The following is a 26,640-nucleotide window of genomic DNA, read 5'->3' on the forward strand; positions in this document are numbered from 1 at the left end:
CTTTTGCCAGAGATCTTTGTCCCCAGCTTGGTAATTACAAAGAGCTCCTCTGGGTGCAGCGCAGCCCTCGGGTTTCTTCTTGCCTTAGAGCATCTCCTACTGGTGCCACCAGTGGGGTGACAGCTACAGATGACTTGCTGGGCGCCTGCTGGGCGCTGGGCCTGGCACAGAGTGCTTCACACGTTCTAAAATGTAGTCATCATGGCGACTTAAGGCACTTAATTTGCTCAAGGCCACTTTAATAAGTGGTGGAGCAACAATGGAAACCCATATTCCATTTGACCCCAAAGTCTAGAATCCTTTTCACTCAGTTCTGCTGGAAAACTCTGAAATCTTTCATTGTTTCAGGTAGAAATTGGGCCAAGTAGCCACAAGTAATACCCTTGTAGTTCAGCGTTTCTTAACCTCGGCTGCACATTAGTCACACAGATACTTTGATCCCATCCCTCAAGATTCCGACTTAACTGCCTTTTAAAGGCCTGGCACCTGTCTTTCCTAAAAGCTTCCCAAACGATTCCAGCTTGCAGCCTGTGGCGGTGGTTCCCTAACTTGAGCCTCCATCAGAATCACCTGGAGGGCCTGTTAAAACCGTTTCTGATTCGGATCTGCAGAGGGACCGGGGAATTTCTATTTCGGACTTGCAGCTGCTGCTGATACAGCTGCTCGAGGACCACACTGGGAGAACCCCTAGATTTTAAGCTGAGAGTCTACATGGAGAACATGAGATGCACGAGGTGACCACGTAGCTAGTGAAGGGAGAGCAGGGACAGGTGTGGTAGGTGTTTGCCCCGCCCCCCGCCGGTGTCGGTCTTACACAGCTGGAGAAGTGAGGGCCGGTGGTTTGTCCATTTCTCGGTGTGCGCAGAAGGAAAGTCGGCGGCCAAAGTCCTAGCCTATATTCTTTCTCCAAACTCAAGTCACACAGGGATTTTGTCCAAGCAACCTTTGAAACTGGGACCCAAACCTTTTAATTCTGGAAAAAATAAAGGCTCATTTCCAAAGGACTCATACATGACAGATGTGTACACAAAGCTTTTTGAGTTTTATTTGTTCCTTGGGTTGGAGATTCATCTTAACATGCATGCATTTTAAAACAGTAACAGGGTCTCGAACTGTTCTGAGCAGACATTAGACAAGCACAAGGGGTTGAAAATTCCTATTTAAAAAAATGGAGGTCGCAGTGAGAAACCGAGAAGTCACGTCCGTATGACGGGTGCCAGTGTGTCCCACTACCCCACGAGGTGAATCTAAGCTTCATTCACATTTTTTGATGACAATGATCTGACCTGATGTCCGGGTGTGCCGAGCAGCTCGGGCCCCCCCCAAAGGCTGCTGGTTCACAACTCACAAAACAGCTCTGAGCAGGGGAGGGGGTCCCTGGAAGTTTCCTCCCCAGCCTCCCAAGGATCTCAGCACAACCCACTGGGGACAGCTGAGTCTCCTCTTCCCATTAGAGGTGCTCGTCGTACGTGGCACGTCTCCGAGGGAAGGTGGGCCATGTCCCTGCCCCCTGCAGATGGCTGGTAGATTTGGGGGCAGTGGTCCAACTGGGTTTTCCCTGGGATTCCTGTGCTCAGGCTGGACCCTCCCACCGCCATTTCTGCCAGAAAGAAGTGAGGTCCCTAGACTTGGGGGAGCCACAGTTCTAAGGCCAGAGCTGTAAGTTCTAAAGTCAGAGCTGTTAAACACACAGTCCCTTCTGGCCCCCGACACTTGAGTAGCTCAAATGCCAGGGAGTGCCGAAATTTCTTCCCTCCCCACTTGAACTGGTAAGACAACTGGGGGGTGGGATTGGCTGCTGAGAAAAGTCCCGGGTCTTTGGTCCACCTCCCCAGGGCAGGTCCTGGCGGACGTTAGGGCAGGAGTCTGTAGTCCCCAGCCCTGAGCACGACCAGGGGACCTGTTTGAGGCCTAAAGCACAGGCAAGAGAAACGAGGAAGAGGGAGGGAGAGGAGAGGAAGAGCTGCCTGTGGTGGGAACTTAGGGGGGTGCCACTGAGACCAGCCACAGGGGCGACTCGCGGCACCTGCCCCAGACCAGTAACCCCTGAGCTAGGTAAGGAGAGGGGGAGCACCGGCTCAGTCCGCTCCCGGAACTGCTGGCTTCTGCCCGGGGCCCCCACACCGCAGGGCACGGGGAAGGAGCCCGCACTGGGGGGCACACTCCGTGGTTCATTCAAAGGAACAAGGGCCAGAGGCCTTCCTCTAGTGGTCTCAGTGGCGTTCTCGGAGAACCCTCGCTTGGGCTGCGAGGCCCGGGAGACTGGTTTCTCAGCCACAGGCTTCAGGGCGGGAGAAGCTGCAACTGGCCTGGCGAGGCGGTTGAGGCGGGGAAGGGCGAGGAATCTTGCACAGGCTTCCCCCTCCAGGCTTCACCCCGTCAGTCATGTCCTATTCTTACACCCTTGTTCTTGGGAGACCCCGAATTATTCTGGGATGCTGTGAGACTGTTGGAGCTTTTCTCCCCGGCTCCAGAGAGGGAGGCTGAGGCTAGTCCCTTGCCCTTGGACGCCTTCTACAACCCAGAGAGGGAACGGTGGGGCTCAGAGAAAGGAATGGGGGCAGACATGAGCTGGGGGGGTCAGTTCACTTTCTCCACATTCAGACCACAAACCAAATATACCTGCATCATTACAAAAAGAGAAAGAAAACTGGTATAAACCAAGATAAACAGCTTTTGAACATTCGAATGCCAAAGGAACTAGAGGGCTAAACCCAAGGTTTTGAAGATAGCACAGAGAAGGACCTTTTAAAAAAAAATCTAAAATCCATCCAACCACAGTTCAAATGTTTTGACCCAAACAATACTGTCAGAAAAACAAAAAGAACATTTGAAACAGAATGCTACTCTCAAAATGTAAACAATATACCAAAAAAAAAAAAAAAAAAAAACCATAAAAACACAAAAACTCAATGTTAAAGAAGTTAGATACCTGGCAGCTCATCTTTAACTGATGGATTATGTGACACTTTTCATACACACGATGGCAACATGATCAGCGGACCAAATGCAGGAAGCCGGCGGGAGCCCAAGGCTCGGGCGGCGGCGGGAGCACAGCCCGCCAAGCTCGGAAGATGCTGGGCCTCTCGAGGGGCAGATCTAAATTTTCATTCTTGATTAGGAGGTGGGGAAATCAAGTCCAAACATTATTCCTACGTAATCCCTTCCTAAGTCAGATCGATTTTCTCCATGAGCCGCTTGGTTCCAAGTTCTTCCCCAAGTCACTTGGTGGTCTTGCCGCTGCGGTTCAGAGCTACCCGCGACCCCTTTCCGGAGCCAGGGCGGTCGTTTGACCTGTTTGCCTCTTCCAGAACGGCTCCAGCAGCCCCCGCGGGGTCCAAGAATGCTGCCTCCGTTCCTCTCTGACCTAAAAGCTGCGGGTAGGGCCCGGAGATGGTGCTGGTTCCTGCTTCAGAAGCTGAGCTCGGCCAGGCTTGGCGGGAGCCACAGGAAACCAATCCATTCGTTCCAATGTTTCTACAAACTTCCTTCGCATCTGTGGGGTTATCTACAAGTTTTACCATATCTCATCCTAAATCCCCAGTTCCCGGTGAGGGGGTGAGAAGATGCAGGAATGAACCTCCCCCGACACAGGGCTGTGTCCTTCCTAGCCAGACCAGACTGCTCTGACGGTGTCACAGGAGGGCACGGGGCTCAGTTCCGAGAACTGGGTCGCTCAGCAGCTGGGCGGAGGCCCTGAAGAAAGCTGCAGGATGCCACTCGGGGGGAAGCCCGGGGGTGGCAGGTCTGCTAAAGGTCGAGACAGGGGCATCAAGGAAAACAGTCCCAAAGGCGGGGCCAGGTCGATCCCCGACATCAAGCCCCCAAGTTGCATTTCCTGGGTCCCCTCCTCAAGTGACTCTGAAGCAACCTCAGGCTTGGGTGCCACCCTCCAAGGTGGGGGGGGGGTGCACACCCTGCTGGCCACGACCGTCCAGGGGACAGACCGCAGGCACAGGGCATCAGATCATCTGCACGGTGGCCCTGGCGCTTGAAGACATATCTCTGCAAGGAGCGCCCCAGGCGTGTGGAGATGGGCCCCAGCGAAAAGCTCCAGTACAAGGGCGGCCACCTGGGCCAAGGTCAGAGGAAGTAAATGGATGGAGGGCACAAGGCCTCATTTGACACCCCGCAGCGTCTGGGGGTCCTGCTATCCGTAAAGATGCTTCCTAGTTCCTCTTGACCCAGCGGGAGGCAGGCTTTATAGACAGGACGTGACAAGGCCAGGGGCCAGGGGCATGGGTGATGTCCAGGGGGTTCTGTGAGGACCAGCTGTCCGAGTGCCCAGCCGCGACCCCCACCCCCAACCAGCCCATGAGGATGAACTCACGCCGCTGGGAGATCTCTCCTCATCCAAGATGCCTGATGTTGATCTGGAGCGTTCCTTCGGGAGGACAGCATTTACATGGAGGAATCCGGTAACATTTCACTTGGATCCGAGGCGAAAAGGTGGAGGAAGTTGTACACAGTACTCCATAAAATTAAAAAGTTAATCCAGACAAGACCCAGCGCAGCAGGGCTGAGGTGTCCGACTTCCTCTCCTCTGGTGTCAGAGTGCTTGGACCCTCAGCCGGGTCCATGGGGGGCCTCTTTAAAGGGAGCTCAGAGCAGGGCAGGGATGGGGAGGGTGATGGGGTGATGACATACTTCATTATAAATAGCAAACCTGGAGCGATGAGATTGCAGAAACGAAACCCACATAAACCTACAAAGTCCTCTCTAGCCCCAAGGTATTGTAAAAAGTTACAAGGGAACAAAAAGGAAACCCCTTTTCAACCTGGGTCAAATGGGGGGCAAATCCAGGGTGAGCGGAAGGTGAGGTGCACCTTGTGAGTACGTGAGCACGCAGCACCTCCCCTCCCCCACAGCTAGTCTCTCCATCCTGGGCTGCCGGCTCCTCACCAAAGCCCTCCCCTCTGCTCCCCACCCTCACCACTCTGCTCCCCACCCTCCCATCCAGCCCAAATACACCCTCTCCCTTTTCCGACCCCGACCCCACATCCGGCTCTCTGGCTCTGGCTGAAGGTAGAAGGTAACTACGTCAGGATGTTGGACATGAACTCGTTGAAGCGTTTGGAGTACTGCTCAGGGTTCACAGTCGAGATCTCGGCCCCTGCCTGGAACACACACAGGCCAAGGCTCAGGTCAAGCTCCTGGCCCTAACGGGGTGGCTACTGGGAGGCTCCAGCTGGGAGGAGCCTGGGGATTCAGGAGCCTCCAGCTCGGCGCAGGAGAGCAAGGCTACCCCTCAGGCTGGCCAGGCCGCCTGGAGGAGCGGTTCCGTCTCAGAGTGGCTCTGGCCTCACTCCTCGGATTCCCAACCCCGAGCCTGCGCCCCCTGAAGGAGCAGCAAGGTGGTGGGGAGGCGGGAGAGAGACGCGGGATCTCTGGGCGGGCTCCCTGTGTGGAGACAGGAGCTTCAAGTCCAAGGGGAAGAGGGTTCTCTGGGGAGGAGCGTGGGCAGGTAAACCAAGCTGTCACCTGTGGTCATGCCCAGGGGCCCTGGGGAAAGGAGCTAGCAGAGCAGGGGGAAATCGCCGAGCAGGGAGAGCGGGGGGGGGCGGGGGCGTCTGGGAGCGGCAGGGAGGACTCACCCCGTGCTTCACCGTCTTGGCAGCATGGGCAGCTTTCTTCTTCGCGTCGTACGGCGTGAGGATATCGATGATGGCCATGAAATAGACCTCCTTCTTGGGGGCACCTGGGGGGGTGCAGGGGAGGAGGAGGGCAGGAACCCTGCAGACCTGAGGCCCAGACCCACCCCTGGCATCATGGCCCTGAGGAAAGGAATGCTAATGGGCCCTTCTCAGAAGCCTCCAGAGCTCTTCTCTTGTTTGTGGACAGTCTTTCTCAGGGTTTAGAACCATGAACCGGGGCCGAGCCAAGCCTCCGGCTTCCAGGACAAGCAGAGAGGGGAAGGACAGCCTGATAGAGAAGGACCGCAGGGCCCCAGAAGCAGAGTTCCTGGCGGCAGATCGGGAGGAGAGCCCGCAGGCAGGAGAAGGCCAAAGTCAGCAGTGAATGAGGTGGGGGTCCAGACACCCAGAGGGGCACCTAAACCATGGGCCTGAGGGGGTCGCACGGGGGCCAGGGGTGGGCAGGGCAGACACGGGCTCCTACTTACTTTCATGGCTTTTCATGGCATAGACGTCAACAGAGGGGTCGAACTCCCCGGGGCCAAAGAAGCGGGGGAAGCTGAGGAGGTTGCCCGGGCTGTCGGGAGGCGTGCCGTAGGAGCAGAGCAGGTTGCCCCCCAGCCCGTCGTTCTCGCACTCCTCGTCCTCGGCCCGCTCCTCCACCTCCATCTCCTCCTGCTCCGCCCGGTCCACGTCGTGGATGCCCACCAGCAGGCTGTAGTCCATGATCTTCAGCTGGGCCAGGAACTAGGGCAGGTGGGGAAGGAGAGATGGAGGAAGAGGTTACACGGGGCATCCCCGGGGGCATCTGGAAAGGGGAGAAAAGGCACTCCCTTTAAGGCCATTCTCCGATTCTCAAACACGGGCGAGAACAAGCCATCGAGGCTCTGCCTTCAGTGAGCTCAGTGTCCTGCGGGGAGGACAGCCATTCCCGAGGGCAGGGAGCCGTGGGAGCCAAGGGTGGCGGGGCGGAGGGCCTCCCTGGGGACAGCAGTTGAGGCAGCCTGCGGATGAGGAGCGGTCAGGCAGGCAGAAGCTGTGGGAGGAAAGGCAGAAGGAGCCCCGAGGGAAGAGGCCCATTCGGTCTGGGATCAAGAGAGGCTGCGGCGAGTCGGGGCGAGGAGCGGGACGCCGCCGTGCGCTGCGGCGCGTCCTTCGGGCCACACATCTCACCCATCAGGGGCCCGAGGTCTGTCAGTAGGCTGGGGCCAGGATTTTTTTAATTATGAAATACTATGAAATAGAACAGAACACGTGAGAGGTCGTTAGAGGAAGTAGGCGGCCGGTGGTTCCGTTGTGTGTGTGTGTGTGTGTGTGTGTGTGTGTGCCCACGTGCTGGGCTGCGAGCTAACACGTACTTGTCACCGACGGCCGCGGGCGCGGCCCGGAACACCGCGTGACTCGGCTTCTGCAGCGGGCGGGATAAGAACGGGGAGACGAAGAGAAAGAAAAGGGACGAGCCCCTAAGACAGAGCCAAGCGCCACTCGAGCGTCTTCCCAGAGGTCCGACGCGGCTGCGGCGCGGGGCTGGCACCTGCACGAGCGTCGCGCGCAGGACAGTGGCTCAGGTCTCCTGGGCTCGGACTCCGTGACTTGAAGGACGACAGGAAGGGGCTGACACAGACGGAGCCGGCCGGCTGGAATGCCAGCTCCGCGAACGCCGAGGCCACAGTCGCCGGCGCAAACCCTGAGGGAAGCGGCCGCGCGGCACCTGCCGGGCTCTGCCGTGGTCACCGGGACACCGCCCGGCGCAGCGCCGTGACCACAGCGGCCCCACGCACAGGCTCCTGGGCTTCTAAACGCACAAGAAGCCCTGATGACAGACGATCAGCAGCCTCTGCTCTAGAGAGAAAGGTGGGGGGCACCACACCAAGCACCTCTGGACGAGCCCTTCCCAAGGTCCAAGGGGAGGGGACCGAGGTCCCAGAAGAGAGAGTCCACGACCCACCCCCACTGCTATCCACCCGAGAACACTGAGAGAGCAACAGGCAAGTGAAAACAAACGAAATGTGCAAACTGCCTTAACTTCCTCTCAGGAGAGTAGGGAGAAAGGGAGGACAGGAAGGAGAAGGACTCTGGGCAAACTGAGGCAGAATGAAGGCACAGACGGAGCAGGCGGTGATGAAGGAAAAGCTTCCTAGGAAGGAAAGCCGTTCGTAAAACCCACGCACATAGCCACATTATTCACAGTGAATCGACCCAAGTGCAATGGTCAATTTTTGGTGCCCGGACATTTGGTCAGATATTATTCTGGGTGCATCTGTGAAGGTGTTTGTAGATGAGATTAACATGCGAATTAGCAAAATGAGTAAAGCAGACTGCTCTCCCTAATGTGGGTGGGCCTCATCCAATCAGTTGAAGGCTTGCACAGAACAAAAAGGGTGACCCTCCTGTGAGTAGAAGGGACTCCTCCTGCCCGAGTCCCTCTGAGCTGGAACATTAGTTTCTTTTCTTTTTTTTTTTAAGATTTTATTTATTTATTTGACAGAGAGAGAGACAGCGAGAGAGGGAACACAAGCAGGGGGAGTGGGAGAGGGAGAAGCAGGCTTCCTGCGGAGCAGGGAGCCCGATGCGGGGCTTGATCCCAGAACCCTGGGATCATGACCTGAGCCGAAGGCAGACGCTCAACGACTGGGCCACCCAGACACCCCGGAACATCAGTTTCTTCCTGCCTTCAGACATGGACTAAACATTGGCCCTTCCTAGGTCTTGAGCCCATTGGCCTCCAGACTGAAACTGTATCATCTGCTCTCCTGGGTCTCTCTAGCACGCCAACTGCAGCTCTTGGGAACATCAGCCTCCATAACGGTGGAGGCCAATTCCTTATACTAAACACCTGGCTGTCTGTCTAACTACTGACCCATCCATCCATCCATCCATCGGCACCATCTATTGGTTCTGTTTCTTTCTTTTTTTTTTTTTTAAAGATCTTATTTATCTGTTTGACAGAGAGAGACAGCGAGAAAGGGAACACAAGCACTGGGAGCTGGAGAGGGAGAAGCAGACTCCCCATAGAGCAGGGAGCCCGATGCAGGGCTCAATCCCAGGACCCCGGGACCATGACCCGAGCCGAAGGCAGACACCCAATGACTGAGCCAGCCAGGAGCCCAGTGAATTCAATTTTTCTTAAGGTTAAAGAGGCTCCTGGGGCGCCTGGGTGGCTCAGTCATTAAGCGTCTGCCTTCGGCTCAGGTCATGATCCCAGGGTCCTGGGATCGAGCCCCGCATCGGGCTCCCTGCTCAGCGGGAAGCCTGCTTCTCCCTCTCCCACTCCCCCTGCTTGTGTTCCCTCTCTCGCTGTGTCTCTCTCTGTCAAATAAATAAATAAAATCTTTAAAAAAAAAAAAAAGAGGCTCCTGCTCTGAGGACAAGAGGGGGCCCTCCTCAACCAAGGTGAAAATGAGGGTTAGTAAGTACCTCTACGTCCCGCTTCAGTTTTTCCAGGAAGTTCTTTTTACTCTCCTCTCCCACATGCAGCTTCTGCCCTTCATTGAGGAAGTCGTTGTCTTTGAATGTTGGCAAGTCCTTGGCCTGGGAGAGCAACAGCAGTGTTAGGCTGGGTGGCCCAATACATTCACCCCAAGAGGCGACAGCACAAAAAGGGGAAGGGTCCTTAGAGCACAGAGGGTCGACCTGTCAAATCACCAGGCTCAGCGCAGGAGGCTGCAGTCCCAGCCTCGGGAGGCAGGGATGGTGACTGTGTGGCTTACGTCAGCCAGGGAGGACAGACCAAAGCGTGTCTTCCTGCCGAGCCTGGACTACCTCGGGGCTCAGGCAGCCACGGCCCGACTGAGGCTGGCCCATGGACAGAAGTCGCCAACCCTGCAGGACTGTGGGCAGCCGGCAAGGCGGAGAGCGCGGCCGAGGCCAGGCGGGTGCTCAGTGACACAGCCCGACAGAGGCGTAAGTGGGAACCAGGTAGGGGCTGTGGCGGAGGAAGGGCCAGGCCGACCGACAGAAGGTGACTCCAAGCGGCCCAGGCCACACTCCATCAGTCCGGGTCCCCGCATACCTTCTCCTTATCACTGGCTTCTCTGGCGACAGTAGAGCCCTGCAAGGATAGGAGCCGTCAGGGGAGGTCCAGCTGAGGCAGAGTCCGCTGAGCGAGAGAACATGCACCCGTCTCTGGGGAGAGGCAGCAGGTGCGCTGAGGGAGGCTGGTTAGAACCCTCGAGGGGCCAGGAGGCAGCAACTTGCTCACGCCCTCTGTCACGGACACTGACAGAGCTCTGGGTAGACACGAGGCTCGCGCTCAGCCAACAGGGCCGTACCAAGGCTCAGTCCCTGCCCTGAGGGGACTTGCCTCCCAAGAGGGGAGACAGGCTCTAACAAGCGGTGACATGATTAGCTAACCCGTTAATTACACCGGTGCCAGGTGGGACACGGGAGGAGGACACGCTGAGAGCAGGTGGCACAGGGGCAGCAGTCCAGGCCGGCTTCCTGCCGGAAGTGACACCCGAGCCAGGCAGGAAGTCACCGGGTGACGGAAGGCGGAGATGGACAAAAGAGCAGGGAGGGAAGAGGCCGGGCGGCCGAGAGAGGTGCTGGGGACCGGGCGGGAATGGAAAGGGCAGCACTGCGGCTGCAGCGGGGACAGACAGGGCTGTGAGGTGACGAGTCAGGAAGCCGGCTTCGAGAACAGCGGAGCACTGTGGCTCCCAGGCACAAGCGTGCTCCTTTCTGGGTCTAGAAATGTGTGTGTCCTGGACAGATGGCAGAGTGCGTGCATCAGACGGCCGCCCCGGAGCGCACATGCCCCCAACGGGAGCTGAAGAACACCGATGGTGACACAAATACAGCACATTAAGTAACCTCTCGTCCCTGTCACCTGGACTTCCAACAGCCTCTGACCCAGAGGAATTAGGCACGTCAACTCCAGAGTCCTGACTGTGAGGAAACCTACGCCCCGGGGGCTTCCCGTCGTGTGGGGCCTGAGGGAGGGCAGCCCCAGAACTGCGGGCCGCAGAGCCCTTTACCTTGAGGTCGTACTTGCGGTGGACAGTGAGCCGGTGGCTGAACACATTCCTGGTGACCACCATGTAGGTCTCGACGCCGTCCACGGTCAAGCGGTACATGCCCAGGAACTGCGGCAAAAGGGTGCTGCCGTGACACTCCACTATGAACTAGAGCCAAGGGAGGAAGAACGGGCGGCTGAGGAACGGATGAAGACGCCGGGACGGCCGGGGGAGCCCCCCCCAGGCTCAAACGCTCCCGGGGAGTCGAGCCTCCAGGCCAGATGGTCCTGTGAAGTCATGGGGCTTCCTCGGACTTAGAGAGGCCATGGCCCACCCCCCACCCCCAGCCGGCCGGGCAGAGGGAGAGGCCGGGCGGGCCGGGCAGGGCCCCGTTGGTCTTGTGTTACTGGGCCGCCCCTGAAACTGCCGTCTGAAACAGAATCACTGAGGCAGGCCTGCGAGCGGGTCGTAGGGAAAGAGAGCGGCTCCCTCCTTGCCAGGAGTTCTTAGCCAGGAGGCACCCCAGGGGTTCCGCTAGCCCCAGAGACCAGAAGTCCCTTTCACCACCTCCCGGTGCCCCAGAGAGAAGGCAGCGTTCCCTGAAGGCCCAGGCACTAGGCCCGGCGCTCGGACGCCGCTACCGCACTCCCTGCTTCCCTCCGGGACGGCGTCCCCAGGCCGCGGAGAGCCCGGACGGGAAAGGAAGCGACCCTGCCCAGACCACGGGACCTCTTCTGGAAGAAATGCGGCAGGTGCCAGAGGGGGCAACTTCCCGATCTGACAAGAAACAGCTGTTCCACGGGGACTGAGTAGGCAACAGGCCTTCATTTCTCCTTTTTCCCTTTTTGCAACGGGCATTTGAGCTCCGCACCCGGCCCCGGGGAAGGCCAAGTGCTCGGTTCTCGGGAGGCGGGGGCCGCTGCGACAGGACCCATCCCTCCCCAGGAAGCCGCCCAGGGGCTCTCTCCTCCCTCCGGCCACCCGTCCTCTACCGCCCAGGCTCGGGACTCACCATACCTGGTGGTATTTCTTTAAGATGTTGTGCATCTCGGCCACATCCTCACTTGACACGGTCTTGATGACAAAGCGCCGGTCGTAGGTGGTGAGGAAGCGCGTGCCACAGCGGCCCTGGCTGTCGCTGTTGATGGGGGCGCTGCGCGTCACTGAGTTCTGAGGGACCAACACAAAAGCAGGCTGGTCTTGGGAGAGGAACAAGGGCTCTGACCTTTACTTGGGCCAATCACGCTGGGACAGGCGGGACCTGACCCACCCCTGGTGTCACGGGAAGTTCACTTCTCTCCCGCAGGTCTTCCTGGAGAGTGACGAGAGTTGCTACTGACCACCTGCTCCTAATCCCTGACCGGAGGGGCAGCGGGCCAGCTGCACACGTTTCCTCTCCTTCTGACCCCTGAGAACTACCCTGTCCACGAAATCCCTGCCTCAGACATTAGGGCTGGGCCCTGACCTGATGCCCACAGGTAACCTGACCTTGGGTGAGCCATTTCACTTCTCCACTCCTGAATTTCCTGACCTGGAACACAAGGAGGCAGTCCAAGATGCTTTTCCCAGTTTCCTGGGGTGACAAAGACAAAGCCTAGGGAATATTCAAGAAGTCCAGCATAAAGCAGCAATGGACAATCATCTCTTTTCCCTGGACATACCCCGGTGCTGGAAAACCCTTCCCACAGCAGGCAGGGGTTCCTCACCTCTCTGCCCAGCCCCTCTCCCCTCACCTCAAACTCCTGCTTGTCTGTGCAGAGCTATGAGGCAGTTCTGGGGAGCTTTTCTGGCTCTGCCACTGCTCCTCCTCGAGGCCCCATTCCCATTAGGATCAGAGAGCAGTAGAAGCCTCTAGAGGGGGTGGAGGGGGAGGTGTGAGTCAACCAAAGGGATGTGTTCACCAAGCAGACACCGGGAAAAGACCTTTGAAAGGCAAGGCAGAGAGGAGGCCCCAGCTGTCCCTGTTCCCAAGCAGACACATGTGGGGGTCTGCTCGCAGAAATGCCTCCTCTCCAAGCCCCTTCCTCGGCTGTTATCTAGGATTCGATGCTCTGCCCTCACCCAGTGCCTCCTCACGAGACCCTGGGGGAAGGAGAGCGCGCCACCTTCACGGGGAAGACTCAAGTCTGAAGTCGTGAGTGCTCTCTAAACTAAAAGGGCACCCCCAAAACAAGGTGCCCCCAATCCAGAAATGTTGAGTAGGCTCCACAGCGGAGGGCCTCATTCCCCCAGCCTGGTTCTCCTTCCGGGAAGACGAGCAGGCCCCACGCTCCCATCCCTGCCTCGTTTCCAGGCAGTGTGCTCTGACCCTCTACACGGTTAGTCCCCTCCCTGAACACCACACGTCGTGAGCACAATCACTTGCCCACAAGGTTATGAGAGAAAAAATGCAGACACGGAGAGGATGTGGTTAGAGCGCCGAGGGGAAGGGAAGGAGCCACAGCGGAAGGAAGGTGTCCGAGCAATCTGGGGCTGCAGCAGTGGCAAGTTTTTAGAAAACCTCCAGCTCCAATCAGATCCTGATTTAGCTCAGGGTTTGGTCCTAACAGAGGGGGCTGGAGGCACCTCCCAGTACCTCTCAGGCACAGCCGTTCTGGAGCCTTCCGTCCCTGGCATCTCCTCCTCCGGCATCCCTGCGCCCTCCTCCTGGGGATGGCATCTTTGCAGGCCGCCCTCCAGAGTGGACAGGAGAGGAGAGGGGCCTCACCCAGGTGCATCCTGCTCCTCAGGAACTACTCCATGAAAGGCTTACTAGGACCCGGCCTGGAGGGGTTACGGTATTTTAAAAGATTTGGACATCCATTTTAGATTTCACCAGGCTGTACGCTCCTTTTCCCCCCCAAGACAAACGCAAGTCAGCTGTATTTCTTACTGCTAGCAAACTGAAGTGGAAAATTCTCCCACCGTCACCAGCAGGCTGTCTGCCAGGGGCAGAAGGTCCGCGGAAGGTGCTAGGTGGAGCAGTAACAGAAACCACAGACTAGGAGTCAGACTGTGATGTCCCTGAGACTGGGCCACAGGCAGCATTACCAGCCCTGGGAGGGGGCAGTCGCCGGCCATGCCGGCCCCCTTCCCGCAGCAGGCTGGACCATGGAGGCGGCGGCGCGCATACATGCCAAGGTTACACTACCCTCCAAGTCTTCCTTTTCTACTCTGTCTTACCTGCTTTAAGAGGCCTCATCACCCGCTGGCAACAACTCGCTCTTTTAAGTCAAACTACGGAGGAGACGAGTTCTTGGGCCTAGACTGGGAATGTCAGACTGAGATGAAGCAGCTTCGGCAGCCCCTCTCCCTCCCAGGGAGAGGAGCCTGAGTCTGCCTGCGGCTTCAGAAGCACTTAGCACTTCTAGGGCCCCGAGCTCCAGGAGCCTGCTGGCACCCTGGGAGAGACCACCCGGCTGGAGCGGGACAGGACAGGAAGACAGAGCTCGAGAATGGGAGACCTTCCTCTCAATGTCTCCTGTGGCCTCCTAACCCCACTCCACTCCCTGACCCCTCCTACTCTGCAAAGACACCCCGTACCTGGTAATCCTGATCATCAATCCCAAACCTCTCCCGGAGATTCCGGAACACCATGGGGCAGTACTCCTTAAACTTGAAGCGGCTGGGGAGGTTCTCCCTAGGGCAAAGCAGAGAAATGTCTTCGTGAGCCCTTCCTTGCCCATCTGTCTAATTCTTCATCAGAACTTCCCTGGGTTTGGGCCACAGGTCACCGGGACCTGAATGATCTGCGGCGCTCAGAATGTAGGTTTCTAGGCCCCAGGAATTCTGGAGAGGAGTCTGGAGTATTTAACAAACACTCCTGGTGATGCTGAGCGTGTAAGAGTTTTAAAACTTTACATCGCCGTGTTCACCTTGTAAAAATGAGTCGAGCTGTATCTTTACGATTTGTGCACTTTTTCTGAGTGTATGTTCTCTTTTGACAAAATTTACACGAAAGGGGAAAGCCTCACGTGCCAAGAAGCGAGCCGGGGCGTCGGCCGCACTGCATAAGGGCTGTGCTTGCACACGGGAGTGACTGCGTGTGCATGGCTGGTGTGAGGCGGCCGGCAGGCTGACGGCTAAAAGGAGCGGCCTTTCTCAACCAAGGCACCCTCTCCTCTGAGGACGCTTCTACCAACACGTCCTGAAGATGGTCACATCCGGGAAGCCCTGAGCTTCCCCCGGGATGGAGGACGAGGGTGCTTTGGATTGAAGAGGTCCTCCGTCAGCTGACCGGGATCCCATCTTTTCGGGAAGCCTTGTCTGTGGGCTGCTAGTACCAATCTCCACCCTCCCCACTCCCTGGTCGATAAGCCACAGACTCCCAGGAGGGGACAGAGTCGCCGTGAAGGGAGGCCATCTCCACATCCTCCATCTTTACAATGGTCCCCTTGCTTGGGAACTCCCTTTGAGAAATCCGTGCCCCTGACTACACTCCAGGATGACACACTTCGAGGAAATAAACAGCAGTGGCTTCTCCTGCAGGCAGGGGCCGCCTCTGCCTCCTGTCCCCTTCTTCTAGTAAAAGGCACCACAGTCTAACAATCAGCACATCAACAGTTATTGAAAGGACAAAAGGAATAAAGAAAGATAAAAGAAGAGATTGGATGCTCTGCTTTAGGCCAAGATGTCAAGGTGGTGGAACTTCACCAGCCATGGACCCTGAAATAGGCAGTGGTGCGATGCCCCCTTCCAGAGCCCTGAGCCCTGGGACAGAGCCACCTCCTTGCCTGCCACAGGGCCAAGGGCTGCTTCTCCCTCCTTAGGGGGTGTGATATTGTGATATATTTGGTCTTTGTTCCTGTTTCAGGCACAGAGCAACTAAACCCCTTGGAATTTCTGAAATCATAAGAGCAATAAATATGTCTTTTTTTTTAATTCATAACAAGCCCCTTTCAACCACATCTGAGTTTATGTCAATAAGGTGACTTTTGGAAGGGGGGGGGGCGCCTGGGTGGCTCAGTCGGTTAAGCATCCACCTCTTGATCTCAGCTCAGGTCTTGATCTCAGAGGTCGTAAGTCCAAGCCCCACGCTGGACTCCACACTGGGCATGGAGCCTACTTAAAAAAAAAAAAAAAGTGACTTTTGGAAAGCCTCAAAGGATGGGTTGCTGGTTGCCAGGGGAACCAACCAGGATGAGAAGGTTGGAACGTTCAGTCCCACTCCCCTGACCTGCAGGGAGGGGAGAGGGGCTGGAGATCGAACCCATCACCAATTGCCAATGATTCATCAATCATGCCTTTGCAATGAAGGTGGGACTCAGGAGCTTCCAGGCTGTTGACAGGTGCAGGTGTGGGGAGGGTGGTGCACCTGGACAGGTCGTTCCTGAGTTGTATCCTTTATAATAAACCAGTAAGCAAGTAAATAAACTGTTTTCCCAAGTTCTGTGAGCCGCTCTAGCAAATTAACCAAACCCAAGGGGGAGGGTCGTGGGAATGTGGGACCCACAGCAGGCTGGTCACTAACACAGGTGACGACCTAGACTTGCGACTGGCACCTGAAGGCAGGGGGGCAGCTTCGTGGGACGGAACCTGCGGGGCCCGATGCTACGTCCAGGTAGACAGTGTCAGCTGCGTTGGCAGGACACCCCGCTGTCCCACAGAACTGCCCCACGTGTGGGAAACCCAGGGAAGTGCAATGTGGTAGCGGTGTGAGAGCAGAGCAGAAACACAGGAGTTTTTCTTCTACACGGTGGCTGCTTAGCTCTGAAGACAGATGGCTTCTAGAATAAAGTGTTGTTATTACATACTGTGGCTGAGAGAGGCCACTAAGGGATATTTTCAAACCAAGCTTCCCCTCCAGGCTAACAGTCTGGTAATGGTGGGGCGACAGAGCCCAGCTGGAGGAGGGGTGCCGGGGACCGTGGGGCCCCGGGATGCGAGCGCAGAAAGGAGGATGTGGGCAGCAAGCGCTTCCCGGGGCGGCCCACAGTGGGCTGAAAAAGCAAGGCCTCCCAAGGGCTTAGGGCAGGCCCCACCCTGCACCAGGTGAAACGGCTGCTTCAACCCTTCAGACACCAGCGTTAGTCCCAGAAGCCACACTGAACAAAAGTGGGAGCAATTACTTTGGGTGGCGCCCTTGGGCACCACGCTCAGCCTGTGGCTCACATGCCCGTCGGGAGAGAGAAGAGCTGCATCCCGGGCCAGGAACATGTCTGGCAGCTTCTCTGCTACCTAACCTGGCCCCAGATGAATCACCCTGAGCCGGGCCACACGCCCCGAGGGACCCTGGAGGTAGGCAGATAAAGGAGATGACAGAATGACACAAAGGGGAGAGGCACATAATGAATGCATTTTCCCGGCCAGTTTGTCAGCTGGGAGATCCAGGTGTCGCTGTCACACCCTGCCAGGTGCCAACCACTGCCATGCGCGAGTTTTCAGAAGTTCTCCGCCTTGAGGGAAAGGACTGCCCACAAAACCTGAGCCCACTCAGGAGGCCACTTACTTATTGAAGAGATGATTGTCCACCTTGATCTTGCTGTATGCTTTGAAGTCATCTGGCATTAGCATGACAGGCACAGGGACATTGCTCAGCTCATTGATCTGCAAAGCAAGGGGAAAGTAAGGTTCTCGGCCGGTAGGCCACCAGCCTCAGAGACACAAGACGCTACAACACGAATGCCACCATCTCACCAAAAAAAGCATGTCCGCGGATTCCCTCCTTGTCTTTCTGCTCTTCTCTTCCAAGAAGTTCCCAACCTCATCTCCACCTATTGAAATTCTCCCAACCTGAGAAATTCCAGCTCAAAAAGCACCTACTCCATGAAGCTTTCCATGATTCTCTAGACCATAAATGTTCTCTCTCACTCTGGAATTTCTGAAGTAGTGTCTGTATCCATCCTTTGGCCATCACACAGCCTCCCTCACATTGTAGTTAATGCTTATCAACCTCACAAGCTTGCTAGACTATAAGTGAGGCAAGATCGTGGATCCTTGTAAGCAAAGGTCATCTAACTGATCTCTGGAGGCTCCACAGTGCTTGGCCCCATGATTTGCATATGGCAGGTACTATATAAATATTTGTCAAATGTAGCAATAAGTGGATCAATGAATAAACATCACACAACCTATGTGGGTCCTGAGGCCTTTAACATTTTCATACAAATTGTGGGTCACTCAAGATGTTGGGTTGGGGTAGGAAAAAAAGCTGGATGAGTTTGTGTGGGTGTATAACTCATCTCCAAAGTAAAGAATTAAATTTAAAGCAAGAAGAAGAGGTAGGCATCTGGCCACTGGCTCACTCTTCCCCTCCTGATTAAAACAGGGCCAGCTCCTCAAGCCATGTCCTGCCTTAGGCTGAACTGGACGAGATGGTGTAGGGTGCCTTGCCCCCACTGCAAACAAACCTTCCCATTGGCTTTCATCCCCCTTCAAGGAGCTGGAGGCTGACGGGGCTGGCTTCCCATTGGCACCAAGCTGAGAGCGAGCATCCTGCCCTTCCCTGTCCCCAGCTTAGCCAATTAGTGGTCTAATTAGCCACAGATGTCTTCTCCCTTCACAGTGGAGTATTTGACATTTGACCCTCAACCCAGTGGCCACTAATGCATTCAGGATTTACAGAGGAAACCCTAGGTTCTGCCTTAATGGATAGGGGGGAGGGGACGCACAGCCTTATGTCTCCCAGAGACTTTCCTTGCAAATCCTATTATCTCAATGAGGCCCATGTGGTAGTGAGGGAATAACCGAGACTCGTTAGGAGCATAAATGGGGGGAAACAGCATTTAATTTGCTGCCCCTTTCATGCTCCAAACCTTTTTTATGTAGAAATGTCAGAGGGTAGAATAAGTTCGAGTTAATGCAGTATCTGGGCTGGGGAACCACACTTTTCCTAGAATTGCTGAAAAAACTAATTTGCTCCCATGGAATGAAGGCAGATGCAGGCGCGTCTATGTCTGGGGAGGGGGGCGGCAGGGTAGCAGCAAAGTTGGCAGTGCGGCAGGGACTCAACAAACTGCGGGCAGAAACTGACGGGCATAGACACCAGAGTATATCCTGCACGAGTCCATTTATTTGAAATCCTAGAACAGGAATCTACGGTGAGAGCAATCCAGTAAGAAGCTGCCTGGGTTGGCTGAGGGAAGTTGATTGTAAAGGGACATGAGAGGCATGATTCTGGGGTGACAGAAGTGTTCTATGTATTGTTTGGGGTGATAATTACATGACCAAATATACATTTGTTGAAACTCATCAAACTGGACACTGAAAATCCCCAGCACCCAGGTCTGTGATACCCCCCACACTGGCTTACCAGCCACATGACAAAAGCCACACCAACTCCCATCCAGGGGGTGCTCACAGGGAACCTGATTGTGAAGTGTGTGCCTATGGAGGAAACCATTCCACTTCCTGGTCTTCCTGCCAACAGAAACAATTCATGGGAGCTGTCCCACTTCCTTTTTCCTGGCATGTATTGCTTGGCTCGGACAGTTGAAGAAGTTCAGACGTTCACGGCTCTTGTGTCATCCCACCTTGCCTAGTTCACACCTCCACACTAGAAAGAACACACCGCACTGGCTCAGAGAGCATGGTTTTATACCAGAATGTTCTAGGATGTACTACTCATTGATTCTGCGTTAGTCTAAAATCCAGATTTGGTGCCAAGACCAAGGCACCAAATGCTGGGATGACTAGGAAAGACTGAAGCCCTTGCCTGATAGGGTCAGCTATGCTGGGCCAGGGTGAATTTTTCTAACGGCAGCTATTCAAGAATGCGCTATTTGTTAATTCTCTGTAACTTCTGGTTCAGCGTACTTCGAATGGTTATAAGTTGGCAGGTTTTTAGTTCTCCCTTCATCTCTCTTCTTGACTACACAACCCAATAGCAGGAAATTTCTGAGAGAATCCATATATATGAACTCTGTAGGCTCACCCCTCATTTCCACTGGGCCCCATGCAGATGATTCACTCTAGGGATTAGCTGTACTAATTTTTTAGTTGTGCTAAATTTTATAGCCCCAGAGAGTTCTATTCAATTTCAATTGAACAAGCACTTACTAAGATATCCACTACATGCTGTACTTCATGTTAGGGAGGAGGGGGCGCACGAGCGGGGGGATGTGCACACTGTGCACACAAGAGGAAGAGGCTTATTCTCTTATCGGGGAGATGACACAAACCCATGACACAGAGAAACTCAAAGTCAAGTGGTATACACGTAGTGCAAACACAGGGACAGAGACATCAAGAACAGCAGAGGCTCGAAGGGTGAGGTTAATATGGTCACAAAGACTCCTGGCCCTCACACATCAGGCTAGAAACAGGGCACCTCGTGCCTCTCCTGGTATTGCCAAGAGCACTTGACACTGGAAGAATCTACAACAAGATCATGTTACACCCCCACTTAAGATGAACCTCAGGGTAAAGTTTTACCTCCTTAGCCTGGCATTGAAGGCCTTTCCTGACCTGGCTCAGGTGCTGCCAAACTCCTAATCAGTTTACTTCTACCCAGTGTATTGAGGGCCTTACTGTTATGCCAGGACAGTGCCAGAGCTGGGGATGCAAAAATGAGAAGACATGGGCTCTGTCCAGCTGGGAAAACAGACAGCAAAGAATACAATTTGATGAGTGCTATGGAGTTATAAATAAAGGGGAGGGGGAACAGATGAAGAAACTGGTGCTGCCTGGGGGTGGGAGTCAGAGAGCCGCTTGCCAGAGGAAGCTGAAGAGAAATAAATACATGTCAGAAAGGCCTAGGATCGGGGTGCGGTGGCTCAGTCATTAAGCGTCTGCCTTCGGCTCAGGTCATGATCCCAGGGTCCTGGGATCGAGTCCCGCATCGGGCTCCCTGCTCAGTGGGGAGCCCGCTTCTCCCCCTGCCTGCCGCTCCCCCTGCTTGTGCTCTCTCTCGCTCTGACAAACAAATAAGATCTTTAAATAAAAAAAAAGTTTTGAAGCATGAAAGGTCATGACTAAAGCAATGTTCTAGGAAGATGTGCCTGTCCTCGACTATCTAGCACAATCCTGGGCCGACCCCTCTTCCCTTCAGCACAAGTGCACTTGTGGAATGCATATTCATTCAAGTATCACACTAAATACAACATATTCGTTTGGGAAATCTGTTGTATCTCACGTCACGTAAATGGTTTTTGGATTAACCACACGATTAACTCCAGGAGCCATCAGCATAAATAATGAGGAGGCTACACAAGCTGAGTGAGAAATTTAGGAGCAGAGAATTCACTCTGTGCTGATCCTACTGGAGATGAAAATTCAGCCACTAGTTCTGGTCTGCTGAACTCTGATTCCAGAAGTCTCTATTTCCCTGTGTGACCTTCCTAGGAACCCAGGAGGCGTGGGCAGGGCGTGCAGGTTTCCTGACGTGTCCTGCGGTTCTGTGGGCGGCACAGCAGTCGATGGCCAGCACCGACAACCAGGTGGTACCTGCCGCCACCAGAAAACACGGTGGTGAAAAACCCCAAGACCGAGGAAGTCCAAGTAAGACCTCAGACTAGGGAGGAAGAGGGCAAGAACAGAGCCACAGGTGCCAACAAATTCACTCCTACGTTTATCCCTCCTTTTTCACACCACGGTTTTTCTTCTCTTCCTGTTCTCCGTGAGGTGGAAAGGCCTGGCCGAGGGCAAATTTATCCAAAGGCCCCACTAGACCAGGAATACTTACTAAAGAGTTGTAAAGTCACAGAGCAAGAGAAAAAGGCAGGTAAAAGAGGTTCTGGGTCTGCATTAAGCAAAGAAAATGCACGGACAGCATGGGGGTGGAGTGTGGGAGAGAATTGAGCAGACTTAAGAATGAATCTGTTCCTTACACCATACACAAAAATTAATTCAAAATGGATTACAGACCTAAATGTAAGAGCTAAAACTGTAAGAGTTTGGGGACACCTGGGTGGGTCAGTCAGTTAAGCATCTGCCTTTGGCTCAGGTCATGATCTCAGGGTCCTGGGATCGAGCCCCATGTCAGGCTCCCTGCCTTGCAGGGAGTGTGCTTCTCCCTTTCCCTCTGCCCCTCCCCCCCTCGTCCTCTCTCTCTCTCTCTCTCTCTCTCTCCATAAATAAATAAAATCTTAAAAAAAAAAACAACTATGACAGTTTTTCTTAGAATAAAAAATAGGAGTAAATTTTCATGACCTTGTGTGAGGCAAAGCCTTCTTAGAAATGACACCAAAAGTGCAAGCAAACAAAGAAAATACATAAATTGTACTTTATCAAAATTAAAAACCTGAGCTTCAAAAGATACCATGAAGAAAGTGTAAATGATAATCCAAAGAATGGGAGAAAATACTTGCAAATCATATATCTGATAAGGGACTTGTACCTAAAATATATAAAGAACTCTTGGGCGGCTGGGTGGCTCAGATGGTTAAGCGTCTGCCTTGGGCTCAGGTCATGATCCCAGGGTCCTGGAATCGAGTCCTGCATCAGGCTCCCCACTCAGCGGGGAGCCTGCTTCTCCCTCTGCCTCTCTCTCTCTGTCTCTTATGAATAAATAAATAAAATCTTAAAAAAAAAAAAAAGAACTCTCATAATTCAAGGGGTACCTGGGTGGCTCAGTCTGTTAAGTGTCTGCCTTCAGCTCAGGTTATGTCTCAGGGTCCCGGGATCAAGCTCCCTGTCTCCCTGCTCAGCAAGGAGTCTGCTTCTCCCTCTCCTTCTCCTTCTCTTTCTCCCTGTGCCCTCCACCCCCCCATCTCATGCTCACACGCTCTCTCTCTCTCTCTCCCTCTCAAAAAAAAAGAACTCTTATAACTCAATAATGAAAAGACAACCCAATTAAAAATGGACAAAAATGTTTTTAAAAAATGGACAAAGATCTTAACAGACATTTCTCTGATGAAAATATATAAATGGCCCAGGTGCCTGGGTGGCTCAGTCAGTTGAGCATCTGCCTTCAGCTCAGGTCATGATCCCAGAGTGCTGGGATTGAGCCCCATGTCCGGCTCCCTATTCAGCAGGAAGCCTGCTTCTCCTTCTCCCTCTGCCCTTCCTCCTGCTTATGCTCTCGCTCTCTCTGTCAAATAAATAAACAAATAAAATCTTAAAAAGAAGAAAATATATAAATAGCCAATAGGCACATGAAAAGATACTCAACACCATTAGCTATCAAGGAAACACAAATCATAATCACAATGACGTAACACTTCGCACCCACCACGGTGGCTATGATAAAAAAGACAGATAATTGCAAGTGTTGACAAGGATGTGGAAAAATTGGAACCCCCCCACACCCTGCTGGTGAAATGTACAATGGTGTAGTCACTCTGAAGAGCAGTCTAGCAGGTTCCTATGTGGTTAAATATAGTTACCGCCAACTGCTCCTAATCCTTGTGATCACCTGAGTGAGGCTTCACGCATACCTGGTTCCTAAAATGGCCAATAGGTCATCAAGCCAGGTCTGCCTCCTCTGGTCTCCACGCCCCTCTCCAAGGCAATCTTCTCTACCTCCAAACTGTATTTCATCCACTAAAATACTGGTGTTCTCTCTTTACTAGTTTTCCCCTGACAGATCTAAAGTCTTCTTCTTTTTTTTTAAGTTTTATTTGTTTAGGGCACCTGGGTGGCTCAGTTGGTTAAGCGACTGCCTTCGGCTCAGGTCATGATCCTGGAGTCCCTGGATCGAGTCCCGCATCGGGCTCCCTGCTCGGCAGGGAGCCTGCTTCTCCCTCTGACCCTCCCCCCTCTCGTGTGCTCTCTCTCTCTCATTCTCTCTGTCTCAAATAAATAAATAAAATCTTAAAAAAAAAAAAAAAAAAGTTTTATTTGTTTAAGTACGCTCTACACCCAACGTGGGACTCAAACTCACGACCCCGAGATCAAGAGTCACATGCTCCACCGACTGAGCCAGCCGGGTGCCCCAGATCCAAAGTCTTCTGTCTTTTTTCCCTGCAGTCTCTCTCCACAAAGTCCATGGGCTGCATCTCTTGTCCCCGAGAGGAGCTCCTGTGACAACACCAAGCTCAAAAACCTCTCTTTTTCCAACTGGAAGTAAATCAACCACCTCAGGAGAGAGTCACTGACTGCTGCTCTCCATAAAGGCATATCCACCCACCATCAGCTATAGACTATCATGCCCTAAATGCCTAAAGGGGTGAGAAACTAAAGATTCAAAGAAATGTGATCTCTGAAGCCTCACATCGCCAAAACTGGCACAAGTGGGCTTCTGAAGGAAGGCAACCTCCCAGAAAGGCTAGCAATCCACCAAGAACTATGTGGTCCTGCCCCCCTAGAGAACTGCAAGATTTTATACCACTCTTCTTCTGGGGACATGCCTCCATTTCCCAGATGGGGGATCCTAAAGTACCAGACCTTAGCGCAGGCCCCGATGAAGCAGGAACCCTTGGGGCCAACTGAGCTGCGCCGCTTGCCCTGTCCAGGGACTGCTGCCAATGCCTGTCTCCTGAGGCACCTGCTCATTACGCCCAGAACCCTGGGTCTTGCTTAACGTCAACGCCTTTCCAGCTAGCCCTCAAACTCTTCTTCAAGTTGGCAAAGAAAGAGGGTGACTGCCTAGTCCAAGAAAGTAAGACTCACAGATGCCTATCCATCTACCATGCATAGGCCCACATCTGGGCAGACTCACCGCCCGCCTACCAGAACACCCAACATCACACACACTCCCGGGAGCTGGCACGCACAGGCACACACACCTGAGCGTGCATTCAGGTTCTCTAACAAGACCATCATCCCCACTTATCCTGGCCCTTGGCTGAGAAACGGACTAAGGAACGGGAGGCACAGAAAGCGAGACCTGCCATTCGAGACCACCACTGAATAACACGGCCCGTGGTGCCCGACAATGAGCTGCATCTTCTGCTGTGGCCATGGGTGAGCTAATCCTCCAGCTGGGCCTCCATGTCTTTGTGTATAAAATAAGGGACCCCAGGTAGTTAGCAGCAATATTCCAAGTAGGAGCTCTAAGAACCTCCACCAATGCTCTATATAGACAGGATGCTTTCTAGTGAGAAGCAGGCTGTAGGACAAAATCAAGGACTGACTTCCAGGCAGGGACACAAGGTCCACATTTTGATGACCCAGTTTCCCTTGCAATGTTGTCAGATGACCCCTGAGGCAGCAGGAAGCAGGAGAAACAAAGTCTGCTGGACTACAGGCCCCAAGCAGCTTCCAGGGGTCTGGGCATTAAACCAGCACTACTCCCTACCCTGGCCAGGACCGTCACCTGAGGGAGGTTACTGAAAACAGTAACCTGCCCAAGACCAAAACACCAACAAAGACCTCACCATACTCATGCACTTTTCTGTATCAGATGTAAAGATCCAGAACCCTGGCTCAGACTATGGTTCATCAATCTCCAGCCAAAGGTTCCTCTACCAAAGCAAAGCAAAAAGTCTTGCTGGCCCCAGGCCCCGTTGTCATCATTTGATCTTGTGGGCAATTTCAAGTGCTCTGAAAAGTAAGGGTGCCTAAAGAACTGAAATGCACAGGAAACCCAAGCCAACAGTTTCATCTTCCTCATTCCAAACTTGTAGTTGGTGAAGTTGGGTGTTTCAGGTCCTTTTACTTCCTCTGCTCATTCCTGGTGTAGGGACTCACAGTGCAAATGGTCAGAAGGCAAGGAGCAAGTGGTTGGAAAAGAAAAAAGACCCTAAACAAACAGGGCGCAACCAAAGTCCTCCAGCTCAAGCATGAATCCTGGGCTCCAACTTCCTGATAGGACAATCTCAAAGCACCCCAAGTGTTCAGGGGACTGCCCTCTCATCCTAACCACCCACCACTATCACACCCTTCATGATGGTACAACAGAAAGCCCAATAAAAGAGAAGTCAACGTCTTTGACATGAACACCATAGGAGAATGCAGGAAGACACATTATTTCTACTACGAATAGTCTTCCTTATAACCAGGCCTCACCTTCTCTCAAATGGTTACATTCTCTCTTCTCCCTAACCCAGGAAGACCCTGGTAAAGTGTCTGTGGTTCAAGGAAGCCTGTGCTTCTCCAGTTGATACATCTTGTTCAAGGAGAAAAAAAGGAAACCCAGGGAGAATTTCCATAGTCAGGGGTGAGGAGGTCTGGAGGATGGGAAACTTTAAGCAGTCGCACCAACCAAATAAACAGAAATAGAGGAATATTCAGGCAGGCCAATGCCACTTGCCCTGTCAACTGGACAGGGAGCTGGCAGCCGGTTGAAGGAACAAGGGGGGAAACACATGCAACAAACAGGGTGAGGGGATGAAAGCGATTCCGCTGCACCCAGGCCTTCCCCCTGCCCTCCAGGGACTGCCCGAAGCGAGCAAGCCAGACACTGGAAGCTGGAGGGGCTGGAGGGGAGGGAGGGGGCGACGGCATACCACCGTCGGAGACACCAGGCCTCGCGTGGCGCGCGGGGAGTGCACACCCGGCCGGGACTGCGTGCAAGGGTGGGGTGGGCGTGCAAGTGGCTTGGCGAGGGGCTGCGGGCGTCCCCGGCAGGGCCCGCGGGGCGAGGGCCGGGCCTGCGGGGGGGCGTGGGAGCGCACGGGGCGGCGCTCGGAGGGGCGCGCGCGGGGGAGCTGGTTACCGTGTGGTTCACCCCCCACATCAGGACGCTGAGGATCGGCTCGCTGGCCCGGAATAGCTTCACTTTCTGGCACACGAAATGCTTCTTCTTGGTCTTGGTCTTGCTGGCGCTGAGCGGCGCCACCGCCACCGCCGTGGTGCTGGTGCAGTTGGACGACATGCCCGGGGCGACGGCGGCGGCGGCGGCGGCGAAAGGGGGGGCGGCCGAGACGGCGCACAAGCCAGCGGCCCCAGGCCTCCCCGGGACCGATCCCCACCCCCGCTCCCTCACCGCGCCATGGTCGCGCCCGTCCCGTTACCTCCCCACCCCGCCCCGGTGGTTCCGTCCGCCCCACGCCCCGCCCCCCCACGCCCCGCCCCGCCCCGCCCCGCCCCGCTCCAGGGAGCCGGCCGGCTCGCTCCGCACCCCTCCGTCACTAAGCGCTCTTCTCCCCGCCCGGGTGGTAGCGCCCGTCCCGGGGAGGCAGCGGCTGCCCCGCACGCCCCTCCTCCCCGGGCCTGACAGGAACCGGGTTGGCCTTGGGACGCCTCAGAGCCCCGCACCGGAACGGAGAGGGGAGGAGGGCTGGGGGTAGGGCTCGCCGTCTACCGCGGGAGGG

General features: G+C 54.7%; 1 protein-coding gene across 3 annotated transcripts; it reads right to left on the bottom strand.

Moving 5' to 3' along the window:
* Nucleotides 1–1,023: 1,023 nt before the first annotated feature.
* On the bottom strand, nucleotides 1,024–26,315 carry PIP4K2B (phosphatidylinositol-5-phosphate 4-kinase type 2 beta). Of its 3 annotated transcripts, XM_036091643.2 has the most exons (11): nucleotides 26,043–26,169; nucleotides 25,394–25,493; nucleotides 17,016–17,113; nucleotides 14,111–14,207; nucleotides 11,606–11,758; nucleotides 10,610–10,756; nucleotides 9,646–9,684; nucleotides 9,051–9,164; nucleotides 6,122–6,380; nucleotides 5,595–5,698; nucleotides 4,942–5,117 (listed from the first exon to the last, which is right to left on the bottom strand). In XM_036091643.2, the coding sequence occupies exons 3-11, from the start codon at nucleotides 17,078–17,080 to the stop codon at nucleotides 5,037–5,039; spliced, it is 1,059 nt and encodes a 352-aa protein (XP_035947536.1). In that variant the 5' UTR covers nucleotides 17,081–17,113; nucleotides 25,394–25,493; nucleotides 26,043–26,169; the 3' UTR covers nucleotides 4,942–5,036. The 3 variants fall into 3 exon arrangements, with proteins under 3 accessions (XP_035947533.1, XP_035947532.1, XP_035947536.1); XM_036091640.2 differs by lacking the exons at nucleotides 4,942–5,117; nucleotides 25,394–25,493 and adding an exon at nucleotides 1,024–4,666 and having other exon boundaries at nucleotides 26,043–26,315; XM_036091639.2 differs by lacking the exon at nucleotides 25,394–25,493 and having other exon boundaries at nucleotides 4,941–5,117; nucleotides 26,043–26,314.
* Nucleotides 26,316–26,640: the final 325 nt, after the last annotated feature.

Source organism: Halichoerus grypus, chromosome 2 (genome assembly GCF_964656455.1).
Source record: "Halichoerus grypus chromosome 2, mHalGry1.hap1.1, whole genome shotgun sequence".
Taxonomy (NCBI): Eukaryota; Metazoa; Chordata; class Mammalia; order Carnivora; family Phocidae; genus Halichoerus; species Halichoerus grypus.

Coding starts and splice junctions, on each gene's coding strand:
- PIP4K2B (XM_036091639.2), bottom strand. CDS start 26,201: ATGTCGTCCAACTGCACCAGCACCACGGCGGTGGCGGTGGCGCCGCTC. Junction 11,759..14,110: donor TTGATGATCAGGATTACCAG/GTACGGGGTGTC, acceptor TTGGTCCCTCAG/AACTCAGTGACGCGCAGCGC. Junction 10,757..11,605: donor TCTTAAAGAAATACCACCAG/GTATGGTGAGTC, acceptor CCTTGGCTCTAG/TTCATAGTGGAGTGTCACGG.